The 15,834-nt window shown below is 30.1% G+C and overlaps 1 protein-coding gene across 1 annotated transcript in view; it reads left to right on the forward strand.

Annotated features, from left to right (window-relative positions):
• The first annotated feature begins 1,241 nt into the window (after positions 1–1,241).
• Positions 1,242–15,834, forward strand: part of LOC119612135 (protein lozenge-like) — a 48,476-nt gene continuing 33,883 nt past the window's right edge. The window contains 1 exon segment of the mRNA XM_037967877.1: positions 1,242–1,257. Within this exon segment, the coding sequence (XP_037823805.1) occupies positions 1,242–1,257 (16 nt within the window).

Genomic DNA, 15,834 nt, shown 5'->3' on the forward strand with positions numbered 1-15,834 from the left:
TATATGTTTATAACAATTATAAATTTGAGAATGATTCTCTGAAAAAAAAATTATTTTTACAACAAATAAATAATGATAACTAATTAAACATATTATATTATTTAGAACCATTTAAACTTTTAAATAACCATAAAATGGTAGGTTTTTTTGGTTACTTTAAACAATAATATGATTACGCACAAACCATTATATGATTATATGAAACCATAACATTGCTACTTGAAACTACAATATGATGCTACAACATCTCGTTATGATTAATAAAACTATATTATTATTAAATATTAGTAGTATGTTTAATCATAATATGATATCTTATTATACTAATAATGATCATAATATGATATTTTTGATACTAATAATGATCATAATATGTTTTAACTTTAAACATAATTCTGACCATAATATGTTGCTCTTAGATTTTTCTCTCTGCGTGTGGGGCTACAATCAATATTTTTAATCAAACTGAATGTGTTAATTATTTTGAATGGAGTAATTTTCTAATGGAAACTACAAGCCAACATATGAAGAGTTGATCATGTATGACCTCTTTTTTTCACCTAGAAAGTAATTATTTTTAATCTTAACCTTGAACTTTTATTTTAATGTAAGCATTTAAAAACATCTGGCTAAATTTATTTGCTACGCTCAGAAGTGTTCTGAAACTTTATATCAAATTCCCCAAAAATTTAATTTTTTTGATATTTGTTAGATATTTCTAAAAAAAAGGTTAATAACATTTATCTTTTGAACATAGACAAAGACTTCCAATAGAGTTTGCAGAAACACAGCTGTGTCAATATGTTTTATGACGACATTAATTAAACATTTGATAAATAGATATCAAATATTTAATTATTTTTGAATTCTATTGTTTAATATGTTTGGCATTTTTTTAAAGCTCAATGATCGTTGTACATCAGCTGCGCTTAAAAAAATATTCCAGTTGGATTAATTTGTGTCACACATACATAGCAACTGTATAAATTTTGAAATGCTACTTATTCATAAAATTTAATTTGAGGGAAAATTTTGATAAAATTCTGGGGTATTTTATTGTCCTTAAATCATTTGAAGACATATTTTATTTTCAATTTACTGCCCACGTTATTTTATCAGAATTTTTTAAGTTTATTTTACCCCTTATCATTATATTAATTTCATTGCTTATATAGTTTTTATTAAATATTTTACAGGCGGAATACTGCCTTTTACTTGTATAGTTGATATTAATTAGAAACATGTTTGTACAAAAAGGTGGGAACATTTATTATGTCAATGTTTTTCTATTTTTAATTAAAACAATGTAAGTAAAGGTAATATTTATATTTTAGAAAGCCTTAGCTCATACCAGTTGCATTACAAATGTTATTTAACAACAAAATGATTATTAAAGAAAATATAAGGAAGATACAATGTCAATTCTTCCTTTTTTTAATGTTATAGTTTGTGCAAAATTTTATCCCCAAAATCTCCTTTTTTAAGCTAAGACCTACTTTATTGATCGGATCTGCTTACTGCCGGATATTAAGTTGACACATTATTTATGTATATTGAGTTTGTGCTATACCCAGCTTAAAGTATAACAATCGGCTTAGAATCATTTTCTGAGTCGACTTAGTTCCGTCTGTCCGTCTATCTGTCTGTCCGTCCGCCTATCTATCTGTCTATCTGTCTGTTTGTTTGGTTGTCTGTCTGTCTGTCTGTCTGTCTGTCTGTCTGTCTGTCTGTCTGTCTGTCTGTCTGTCTGTCTATCTGTCCGTTCATGTAAGCCTTGTAATCAAACTACAGGTCGCAATTTTGAAGATAATTCAATGAAATTTGATACAAGATCTTCTATTGTCCCAGGGACGAAGCCTATTGAAAATGGTTAAGATCGGTCTATTATTTCACCTAGCCCCCGAATAAGTTCATAATTATGTTTTATATACTCGTATCTCGACAAAAAGCTTCATAACCAAGTTCTTTACTAGCCTTGATGACCCTCATGAATTTTATAATTATAGGGCCTCATTTGACCCTTGGCCCTATACAAAGCCCCCTTTAAAATTTTACTTAAATGTCCACAAGGCACACGAATGCCGAAGCGCTTTACGTGAGTACCTGTCGTGTTGGCGTATCTCACAGTGGTCTTTTTCAACCACTGGGTGAGCTTTGTGACGACTCACCACTGCCCCATAGTGTTTGTTACACGCAGGTGACAATTTACGTATATGGATGCCGGTCCAATATACGCGCACTTTGCTCAAATACTTGAGCTATATAATCTCTGACCATAGCTGCCCCGTTGAGATGTAAAACATCTCTTCCGTTTATAACCACGCAGATGGGATGGCTTCTGTTGATTGGGCAACAGCGCCTAGAGACGTAACCGGTAGAGCGAAGTACGAATCCATCAAATAAGCTGAGACTTTGTTCTTACTCACAGTGAGACACTGAACATATCTGGACAAGGAAGGAAAATACAATAGTGTCATTTATATATGATATCTTTCGTCCATCATCGTTCAACCCAGCACACTTCTCATTCATCCGACACACTCATAAGAGCTAAATATACGACAAACTTATTCTATGTAAACGGGTGGGTGAGGCCCATCACGTACCATATACAATTATCACCAACTCATTTCCAACGCTTAGTCCCACAGTCACTCTTCTGTGGGGTATCTGTTGTTCTCGGCAACAGCACCGAACTTATGCCGAAATATTGACTTTACCTTACATCAGTCTTTTAACCGCCACTTACTCTTCACGCGAATTTGACTTTAAACCACAGCCACTACGTGGATCCCGAAGGAATCTCAACCAACTGATCAGCCTGGACATGGTCCTGCGGGCAACTGGCCACCCTTAGTACCAGATTATGTGGTTCTCTGGTTAGACCCCATGTCAAATCATACCAAGGACTAGCCGAGGAGTGAAGTGACATCACCAGTTTAAAGTCCCGGCAGACTAAAGGTATTGGTAATACCTCATTTTCCCCGGATTGCAATACACCAAGATGCGCATCTATCTTCAAGGAAACATGCCCAGGGAGGATCCACAAGGTACAATTCAGCTGAAAGGCTTTGTTATGAAAACTAAATCACATTTTATTTTTGTAACTAGTGTAGGGTATTATACATATGGTCGGCCTCGGCCGACTACGATTTCTTGCTTGTTCAAGTTTGGAGATGTTTTTTCAAAGTATTTTATATGGAAGTCGTACTATTTATAAATTGATTAGAAAACCATGTCTACATATGAGTAAAACGCAACTTTGTTTTTAAAAATCCCTTAGCAATTGACGACGTTATTGAGATTTTTCTTAATACAAAATTGTTCAAAAACTGATTTTCTGAAAGATGCTTTATATGGGGTATAGGGTTAAATATGGGCCGATCCTTATAAAATTTGGTGGAATCATTTAGGTTTATATACAAAGTATTTATGCTGAATTTGATCGGGATATTGTCGAAAATAATTTTAATTACAAATTACATTTCAATGTTTTACAACGTAGCGTATGAGTAACAATTTCGTTAAACACATAAATTAAATATCACTCATACTCATTTTCAATTATTATTTTTATATGTATTCCTACCATATTAAATATTACAATCTTAAACTTTTATTTATTTTGCTTAACATCTTAAATTTATTCAAAATTCTTATGTTTTTTTCTACCAACGATTCAATAAACTCAAAATTAATTTTTATAATCTATTAAATCCGCATTCAACATTCAATTGTCAATTGCTGTTGATCTCTGTAGTTTTTTTTTGTCTGCTTATGTTTTTCTTAAAGTACAACTTTTCAGACAGTATTAAATTTTATTTTTATTATTTTTATTATACTGATATACTTAAATACATACTTTGCTTGCTTTTCTACTTGTATTTAAAGAAGAGTATCAAAAATAAATAAATAAAAATCCCTCATTGATGGGCATAACGAAGGAAAGTATCTTTAAATAAAATATACATTTGATTGATAGATTAATGATTTTGCAAAAAGGAAAATAATTCTACAATTTAAGGTAAAAAACCAAAATATATTTTTTATATTAAAATTTTGCAAGACCAGGTTGTTGGGACTTTCAATTCTCTTCTCTTATTTTTTTTGATGATAAGGGTGCCTGGAAGGCTTGTCATTTCATTGGAAAATATTTATTAATAAAAGGATTTTCAACAGATTTTTTTATAAAGAGAAAAAAATTGGGGTTAACATACTGTTCGACAGGTTTATTAATGTTTATGTAAATTTTTTATTATAAATACATATTAGTATGGCTCGTCTATACATACAAAAAAGCGTGAATATATTAAGAAAAATGATGGCAAATTATTATTCTATATCACGTTATATTGCTAAATAAAAATTAAAAAAATTTTGTTATCTCTCCTATGATAAGTTTGAGTTAATATGCGTAAGAACCTGCAAAATTTCATTTCACTTCTTAAAGTTATCCGTTTAGTATTTATGAAATTTTTTTCCTTGGCATCTAAGAAAAATATATTTCTACAATTTTGAAAGAAAATCTAACCTACCTTAGGTTTATTTAACACAACCATTTACATACATATTTCATAATATGCACTTTTATATTATACGTCAATCATACGCCCTGTTAAACTAGTATTAAATTTCTTAAGAATAAAGAAGTAAAGATGTAACATGACATTAAAGAAATATAAAATAACAAGACTGTCATGATTTGAGAAAAATGTAAATAAATCAAAATTTTTTAAAGTAATATCATGAAAATGGAAAAATGCTAATAAAAGTAAAACAATAGAATAATTGTTTATCTAAATTCAGACAGTTATTAGATAAAATTTTTAATAAATATTTTTAATAAAACAATACAAAAAAGAACGACTTTATTGAAGCTTTTATAATTTACTTTAAAATTTCGTATTCTGAATAATTTTTCTACGGATGAGTACTTAGATTCAGATCAACATTTCTGACTACTTTTCTTAGAGAAAGTACTTAGATTGTAATTAGCTTTTCTACAGAAAACATAACTAGATTCTGACTACTTTACCTATGAAAAAGTTATTTACTTTTGGTAGGTACTACACCTGTGAATACTTTTATCCTGCTTCATGTTTTTGTATATTTTACTATAGATTACAACTACTTATATCTTATTCAGTCTTGTATACAGAAAACGTATTTAGTCTAATTGCATTTCATATGGAAAAGGTATTCAGTTTTTGACAATTTTTATACAGAAAAGGTACCCGATTCTGACCACATTTCCTTTAGAAGAGGTACTCCGACTATTTTTCCCATAAATATGGTACTCAAACACTGACTACTTTTTCTATAGAAAACTCATACTATAGAACTCATACTCTGAATATCTTTCCTAAAGAAAATGTACTCTGATTCTGACTACATTTCCTTTAGAAAAGGTACTCATACTCTGACTAATTTTTCTGAAGAAAAGATAATCAAACTCTGACTACTTTTCCTATAGAAAAAGTACTCCGATCCTGACTAGTTTTCCTACAGAAAAGGTACTCCGATTCTGACTACTTTTCTATAGAGAAGGTAATTCGATTCTGACTAGTTTTTCTATAGAAAAGGTACTCCGATTCTGACTACTTTTCTATAGAAAAGGTACTCCGATACTACGATTCTAACTACTTTTCCTATAGAAAAGGTACTCCGGTTCTGATTACTATCCCATAGAAAATGTACTCCGATTCTAACTACTTTTCATATAGAAAAGGTAATCCAATTCTAACTACTTTTCCTATAGAAAAGGTACTCCGATCCTGACTAGTTTTCCTATAGAAAGGTACACTGATTCTAACTACTTTTCCTATAGAAAAGTTACTCCGATACTGACTTCTTTTCCGATACAAATGGTACTCCGATTGTGACTAATTTTTCTATAGAAAAGGTACTCCGATTCTGACTACTTTTCTTATAGAAAAGGTTCACCGATTCTGACTACTTTTCCTATAGAAAAGGTACTTTGATTCTGACTACTTTTCCTGTAGAAAAGGTACTCAGGTTCTGACCTCTTTTCCCATAGAAAAGCTACTTCGATTCTGACTACTTTTCTTATAGGAAATGTCCTCCGATTCTGACTACTTTTCCTATAGAAAAGGTACTCCGATTCTAACTACTTTTTCCATAGATAAGGTACTCCGATTCTAACTACTTTTCCTATACAAAAGGTACTCCGATTCTGACTAGTTTTCCTATAGGAAAGGTACTCCGATTCTGACTACTTTTCCCATTGAAAATGCACTTTGATTCTGACTACATTTCCCATACAAAAGGTAATACGATTCTGACTACTTTTCCTATAGAAAAGGTACTCCTATTCAGACTAATTTTCCTATAGAAAAGGTAATCCGATTCTGACTACTTTTCCTATAGAAAAGGTACTCCGATCCTGACTATTTTTTCCTATAAAAATTATACTCATACTATGACTAATTTTCCTATAGAAAAGGTAGGCAGAATCTGGCTACTTTTTCTGTGAAAAAGGTACTCAGACTTTTGCTACTTTTATATATGTTAACGCATATTACTAAACTTCCTTTACATCATTTAAAAGATAACACTTTTAAATTTCAAAAATTACCTCCCATTGAGTCTGTATTTCCGAAAAAATTTCAATATCCTGAATTCTCAAACAATCAGACATTGTTTTTATTTTATTATTATTTTATAATAAAAAAGATCTAGGCAAATGAAGAAAATTACGCATAAATTTTTATTTGTACAGGTATGTATGGAATTTGTTTTATTTCTAGCTATAAGTATGATTACAAAACAGATGTAATAGAAACGCAATTTTGATTAGGTTTTTTTTTTGTTAAAAAGAAACAAATATTTTAATGGATTTTTGTTTTGTCGTTACTGCCGACATGTGTCTAACAAATAATTTTTTTTTTGAAAATAATACTGATAAAATAAATTACATAAAAAAGAAATGAGAAAATTGTGAGTTTGAAATAATTTTGAAAACGTAAAACGAAGGCATACGCAGTGCATTTTCTTCTTTATGTCTGGAAAATTCATTATGAAAAGATGAAAATTGATTTGATGCAATCAAAGGAATATTTAAGTTAATTTAAAATGTTATGTGTCAAATTAAAAAGACAAAATAGGTACATATAGGTACATTTTAGTTTCGAAATAAATTAAAAATATTTTCAAAAAATCTAAAGGACATTTATGGTTGTAATTTATTAAACTCACATCTCCATATCTAGAAAACTAAATGCGCCTTAAATCTACAAAACGGTTTACGATATGAACCACAATAATTACATAAACACCAACTAACTTACATATTGCTTAAACCATAAAATTGTGCTGCCAAAACTAATTTCCCTTTATTAGTAACTTTTATGACTAAAACACACATATTTTCATGATATAGTTTTACAAGTTTTATAACAAAACTAACAAAAAGGACTAACTTTTAGTAACGGAAAGTCAATAAATAAATTTCAGATTTTTATACATGTGTATAAGTTATCACGACTCCTGCTAACCAGACTACGAATCACATTCATAGTTCTTTTATAAGTACCATTATCGTAGAAGTAGTCAACATCTGCTATATTAAAAGTAGTCGAATTCGGAGTCAGAAATCGAGTATCTTTTCTATTGGAAAAGTAGTCAGAATCAGGTTATCTCTTCTACAGGAAAAGTTGTCAAATTCAGAGTACTTTGTCTATAGGAGAAGTAGTCAGAATCTTATAACATTTTCTATAGGAAAAGTAGTCAAAATCTGAGTAACTTTTCTCCAAGAAAACTATTCAAAATGTTATGACCATTGAATAGGAGATGTGGTCCAAATCTGAATACTATTTCTATAGGAAAAGTAGTCAGATTGTGAGCATCTTTCCTTTAAGAAAAGTATTAAATTTTCTCTATAGAAAAAGTAGTCAGATTCCCCTTTTCTATAGGAAAACAAGTCAAAATCAGAGTATATTTCCTATAGAAAAAGTAGTCAAATTCAGAATACCTTCTCTATAGAAGAAGTACTCAGAATCTGAGTAAATTTTCTCCAAGAAAACTATTCAAAATCAGATCACTATTAAATAGGAGATGTGGTCCAAATCTGAGTACCATTTCTATAGGAAAAGTAGTCAGATTCTAAATGTCTTTTCCTTAAGAAAAGTAGTCACAATCTGAGTACTTTTTCTATAAAAATAGTACCCAGAAAAGGTATTTTTCTATAGAAAACAGTATTAAGAATTTAGACACATTTTCTATAGAAAAAGTAGTCAGAAAAAGTAGTAATTATTCGAATACCTTTTTTATAGAAAAAGTATTCAGAATTAGAGTACCTTTTCTGTAGTAAAGGAAGTCAGAACCTGAGTACCTATTCTATAGGAAAAGTAATCAGATTCTGTAACAATTATCTGTAGAATAATTAGTACCTTTTCTATATGAATAGAAGTCAGAATCTGAGTACTTTTTTGTATAAGAAAAGTAGTCATAATCTATGTATCTTTTCTGTTTAAAAAGTAGTCAGAATCTGAAAACCTTTTTTATAGTAAAGTTATTCAGAATCTGGGTACCTTTTCTATATGAAAACTAGTTATAGTCTGGGTATCTTTTCTATATGAAAAATAGTAGGAATCTAAAAATCTATTCTACATGAAAATAGTATGAATCTAAGTACCATTTCTTTTGGAAGAGTAGTCAGAATCTAAGTACCTTTTCTATAGGAAAAGTTGTCAGAATCTGAGTACCTTTTCTATGGGGAAGTGAGTCAGAAGCTGAGTACCTTTTCTATAGGAAATGTAGTCAAATTTTGAGTACTGTTTTATAGGAAAAGTAGTCAGAGTATGAGTATCTTTTCTTTAAGAAATGTGGTCCCAATCTGGGTACATTTACTATAGGAAATATAGTAGGAATCTGAGTACCTTTTCTAAAGAAAAAACTGTCAGAATTTATGTACTTTTTTGTAGGAAAATTAAGAAAATTAGTCACTATCTTAGAAACTTTTTTCATGGGAAAAGTAGTTACAATCTGAATACCAAGTACAAGAACTTACAAAAATACTAGGTTTAAGTTATACCAACACTCCCAAGCAATCATGTGTGTATGTATATGAAATATTTTATATACTAATATATAATATGTACGTTATTATAACCATTTCTAATAGACCAGTATTAGTAATACATGAATTACAAATATGATGTATGTTGGGTATACTCTATGGTGGATTAAAATCAAACAAAATGTGTAAAACCCTGATAAAATAACCTTGAACTTGTATTGGCTTCTTGCGTTTAAATAGGAAAAAATATAACAAACTTTATTATAACAAAAAGTTATTTAATTTTATGTTTATGTATTCTCATATAAATTCAAACACTTTCAGATTCAGCCACATGTATTTACAATTGAAGTTCGATAAATCATAGAAAATTTTCTTTTTTTTTAGTCTCTCATTAAAATGCATTATGGCTAAAGTAAATAAATATTGGCAATATTTAATAACGCAACAAGCAGTGGCAATTGTAAGACATACAGTGGAATGAAAGTAAAAGTTTCTAGACAAATATTTTTCTCAAATTCAAGTCAATTCAAGAATAAGGAATTTATTAAATGTTAATCAATTTTAGAAATTTTTACTTTATTCTTAAGCTCTTTGTGAGCATTCATCATCACTGTGCCAATTGGCCAAATGGCTTAAATATTATCATGTGTATTGTAACATTTTTATACATGTGTGTATAAAATCTGGTTTCTTTTTTTTTGTTATATGTCTGCTAAGGGTATATAACTCAAGGTAAAAGTTTGTAAATTATTACATTTTTATTTACTCACATTTTCACATAATAAATTCGAAATTGTAGTAAAATCATAACAATAATGAGAGTTTTAATGCTTTGCCAAAAAAAATTGAATTGAAAAGAAATAAATAAAATATATTTAATAATAAATGCTTAATATGAAAATTATTAGTAAAATTATTGAGACTGCAGTAGATCATTAATGGGATAAACTTTTTTCAATAATTAATAAATAAAAGTTAAAAAGAGGATACCATCAGACAATAGTTGAGATTCCTCAAGTTGATTATGATTGACAAATGCTCATGTGGCTTAAGTAAGTTTTCCTTATAATTTAGGAAATGTCAGTTTAAGGGACAGCATGTATCACAAAAAAATATCGCTCACGCGTTTTTCGATTGTCTTTTAAACAAATCCAAGAAAAATTCCATTACTTACTCCTACATAAATATAACCCACACTATCCAACAACATCTTTATATAATAAACACCTCTAATTTTTGAGAAAAATTAATTATATTAAGTATGAGTGTATATTTGTGATTTTTGTTTTTTTTTTCGTTCATTAGCAAACATGTGTAAAACATATTTTGAGTTGTCATGTCAAAAATATTAACTGCATTTGACATATAATATTAATTAATTAAATATATAGACGATTATTTAATCAATTTTTTTTTTTAATTTCCAGACAGAAATTACGTCTCTTTATAATATTGTATTTCAATAGATTGAAAATATTGCATTTGTAGAACGAAATCTACGTTACAAACAAAGATATTAAGAATTAAACAAGTAAGAAATTACAGTCGGGCGAGGACGACCATATAATACCCTACACCTTTTACAAAATTAAAATGTGATTGAATTGTACCTTGTCTCAGATGTACTTAAGCCATTTATTGTTGAATAAAATTGTGGATATTTAAGTCAAATTTTGAAGGGGGCTTTGTATAGGGGCTATGGTCAAATGAGACCCTATAATTGTATAACTCATGAGAATTATTAAGGCTAGTATAGAACTTGGTTTTGCAGCTTTTTGTCGAGATACCAGTATATTAGACATAATTATGAACTTAAAAGCCTTATTCGGCGGGTTCAGTTGTATGGGGGCTAGGTGAAATAATGGACCGATGTAAACCATTTTCTTCGTCTCCGATACTATAAAAGATCGTGCTAAATCGACTCAGAAAATGATTCTAAGCCGATTGGTATACTTTAAGGTGGGTATTGGGCCAATATTATTGTGCGTTACAAACATCAGCACAAACCCAATATACCCTCCCCACTAAAGTGGTGTAGGGTATAAAAATAAACGTGTGATAATAAATCAGACAAAAAACTTGATAATGACATGATATTATTAAGTAACAAATCTTTTAATGATTGAATTTATATAGAAGTAGTTCAGTAACGACTGATTCGTAATCTTTTATTAACGAGACATCTGCATGAACAAATAAAAAATAATGAAAATAATTCTTTAAAAATCTTCTTCAGCAGTTTTTCAATCCAGTTTTTCGGGTTGTTCAGTTTTTCACATTTTGGTTTCGGTAACAAGTAAAATTTTATTTTTCTTAAGGGGACCTTATATAAACCGAACCTCATAAAATTTGGTAGAGAGATTTTGGCTTATATGAAACATATTTGCGTCAAGTGTCATCGCTGTACTCGTACTTTTAAGGGAGTACTAAGTGTTAAAGTCATTTTCTGCATGGGACATTATATAGGGCGGTAGGGTCAATTATGTACCGATACTTTCAAAATTTGACAAATATATTTAGGTTCCTATAAAATATGTTCATGTCAAATCTTACCGATATACATACGCATATGCTTTTTTAGGCATTTATGAGATTTGAAGACATTTTCTGAAGGAAACCTTATATGTCGGATTAGACCAATCCTTATAAAATTTTACAAAGAGATTTAGGTTCCTATAAAACATGTTTATCTCGAATTTCACCGCTATAGATGTTTCTTTTAGGCAGTTATGAGCGTTAAAGACATATTCTGAAAGCGGACCTTGTATGGGGACTAGGCAAAATCGTGAACCAATATTGCTCATTTCCAATGCCAAACAACCTGAATCAACTAAAAACATCTGTGCAAAATTTCAGATCTCTGGCTGTTTCCGTTTGGACTGTATTGTGTTTTCAACAGACAGACAGACAGACAAACAGGCAGACGGACGGACATGTCTAAATCATCTTAGAATCTAATAAGGACCGAGAATATATATACTTTTATGGGTCTTAGATGAATATTTCGATGTGTTACAAACGGAATGACAAAATCAATATACCCCCATCGTTTTTGATGGTGGGTGTAAAAGTTAAAATTTTGTAAATAAAAAAAGTTTTTTTTTTGAACAATGAAGAAATAGCTATCTGAACTTCTTTGGATAATAGTTGGTAGGACCAATAGGTAAAAAGTTACACTCATTTGAATAAAACCCTAGTTGACCAAAATGTCCAACTTTAATCCCCTCAAAGTCCGGCAGTTCTTGACCGATAGAGCTAAAAATTTGTATCTGACCTACTCTTCAATAGTGCAAATTTCGTCAAAATCGATTTTTTGAGTTGAGTCACTTTGGAAAGTTAGTCATACATTGGTTAGCACTGAGTAATTTTGATTTTAAATACATTTCCATTAAAGTTAAGTAAAAGACTTCTAATACAATTTTGCAAAAACCGAAAAACTACTTCTAATTTATACAGTAAATCGTTTGGGGGATGAATTACTTTCTAAACTAAAAAGCAAATCCTTCCTTGACCTTAATTATATGGGAAAATTCCGTTGATTTAGCAAAAAAGTTCGTAAACTAAGACTGCAATTTAGATTTGTTTATTAATCAACTGGTAAAAGAAGTAAATTATTGCTGAGAAGGACATTACCGAGAATACGTGAGCTATTTTCTAAATATAGCTTAACATTACATAATACTTCAAAGACTCCATATTACGTGACAAATCTTTAAAATCTAGAAAAATAATTCTCCCCTTCGATTAACTACATGTAGTTGTATTTTGCACTCAATTATTTGCAAGACTATACAATTTAGGGGGATGAACAATGTCATATTTATTTGAAATCAAAAGAGCCAAAATCTATCGGAATCCACAACTAGACCATCAGTCTATCTGTCTGGTGTTGAAAAAACAATTGCGACAAAAAGGTAGGATCGGAATAGCTAAAATTTTACAAAAATATTTTCTATAGATCAACCATTTTTGGCAATAAAAATGGTCACTATCAGTCCACAGTTTAATCTTCTGTGCATTTGCAAATTTCTACTTAGTGATCTGTCTCAATTTACAACATATTTTTCCAAACATTTATCTTCCCATTAAATAACAACAAATTTAAAGATAAAATTAACACATTTATGTTCAAATTAAGGAAATTTTTCGCTACTAAAAACTTCCTCATAATTTATAGTTTTTATAGATCTTACGTAAGTACAACTCAAGAAAATCCCCATTTTATTTACATAGTTCATTTATGCATGAAGTAGTTTTGAATTTCATTTGAGATTTTTATTGCTCCATTTTATGGCAGATTATTTTGGATAACAACTTATATAGCCCCGATACTAAATTTGATTGCCTTAAATTCCTTACTATTTAAGAATATTGCAAAAGATATAAAATACATTTCACAAAATAAGAGAAAAAAAAACAATTAACACGTAAATTCTATATAATTTCCTCAAAGTCATTTGCTATTTATTTACAGTCAAACAAATTCCACATGTTAAAACACGTTAAAGCACAAAAAGGAGCATAAGTAGCAAACAGCAGCATCTCCATATAATCTTGCAATTAATCATGGCAAGACTCATAAAATTAATTGGGAAACATAAATAAAAGTCGTAAATATGCCAGGGCGAAAAGTAAGAAGTAAATCAGCGATTGTGATGCGATTACTAGGCAGGAACAGAAGACACACAAAATCAACATGCTTTAAGGCACAAGTGTTGAAATGATGAAAGGAAAGGAAAATTACTACTGACAGTTGGTATGAGTATCCTTTGTTTTTTGATTTCAAAATAAAGATGTAAGTATTACGTAAATTGTCAATTTATGATTCAGACACCGGTGGTGATGAAGATTATTTTTAATTTAAAAAGATAAATTCAGCATGAGAATCTTAGACTATAGACTAGACTATAGACTAGACTATAGACTAGACTATAGACTAGACTATAGACTAGACTATAGACTAGACTATAGACTAGACTATAGACTAGACTATAGACTAGACTATAGACTAGACTATAGACTAGACTATAGACTAGACTATAGACTAGACTATAGACTAGACTATAGACTAGACTATAGACTAGACTATAGACTAGACTATAGACTAGACTATAGACTAGACTATAGACTAGACTATAGACTAGACTATAGACTAGACTATAGACTAGACTATAGACTAGACTATAGACTAGACTATAGACTAGACTATAGACTAGACTATAGACTAGACTATAGACTAGACTATAGACTAGACTATAGACTAGACTATAGACTAGACTATAGACTAGACTATAGACTAGACTATAGACTAGACTATAGACTAGACTATAGACTAGACTATAGACTAGACTATAGACTAGACTATAGACTAGACTATAGACTAGACTATAGACTAGACTATAGACTAGACTATAGACTAGACTATAGACTAGACTATAGACTAGACTATAGACTAGACTATAGACTAGACTATAGACTAGACTATAGACTAGACTATAGACTAGACTATAGACTAGACTATAGACTAGACTATAGACTAGACTATAGACTAGACTATAGACTAGACTATAGACTAGACTATAGACTAGACTATAGACTAGACTATAGACTAGACTATAGACTAGACTATAGACTAGACTATAGACTAGACTATAGACTAGACTATAGACTAGACTATAGACTAGACTATAGACTAGACTATAGACTAGACTATAGACTAGACTATAGACTAGACTATAGACTAGACTATAGACTAGACTATAGACTAGACTATAGACTAGACTATAGACTAGACTATAGACTAGACTATAGACTAGACTATAGACTAGACTATAGACTAGACTATAGACTAGACTATAGACTAGACTATAGACTAGACTATAGACTATAGACACTATAGACTAGACTATAGACTAGACTATAGACTAGACTATAGACTAGACTATAGACTAGACTATAGACTAGACTATAGACTAGACTATAGACTAGACTATAGACTAGACTATAGACTAGACTATAGACTAGACTATAGACTAGACTATACTAGACTAGACTATAGACTAGACTATAGACTAGACTATAGACTAGACTATAGACTAGACTTACTAGACCTAGACTAGAGACTAGACTATAGACTATACTATAGACTAGACTATAGACTAGACTATAGACTAGACTATAGACTAGACTATAGACTAGACTATAGACTAGACTATAGACTAGACTATAGACTAGACTATAGACTAGACTATAGACTAGACTATAGACTAGACTATAGACTACTAGACTATAGACTAGACTATACAGACTATGCTAACTATAGACTAGACTATAGACTAGACTTATGACTAGACTATAGACTAGACTATAGACTAGACTATAGACTAGACATAGACTAGACTATAGACTAGACTATAGACTAGACTATAGACTAGACTATAGACTAGACTATAGACTAGACTATAGACTAGACTATAGACTAGACTATAGACTAGACTATAGACTAGACTATAGAACTAGACTATAGACTAGACTATAGACTAGACTATAGACTAGACTATAGACTAGACTATAGACTAGACTATAGACTAGACTATAGACTAGTACTATAGACTATATAGACTAGACTATAGACTAGACTATAGACTAGACTATAGACTAGACTATAGACTAGACTATAGACTAGACTATAGTACTAGACTATAGACTAGACTATAGACTAGACTATAGACTAGACTATAGACTAGACTAGAGACTAGACTAGGACTAGACCTATAGACTAGACTATAGACTAG

Source organism: Lucilia sericata, unplaced genomic scaffold, assembly GCF_015586225.1.
Source record: "Lucilia sericata isolate MDLA Ls3-8-SP2 unplaced genomic scaffold, ASM1558622v1 Contig001610F_arrow, whole genome shotgun sequence".
Classification (NCBI taxonomy): Eukaryota; Metazoa; Arthropoda; class Insecta; order Diptera; family Calliphoridae; genus Lucilia; species Lucilia sericata.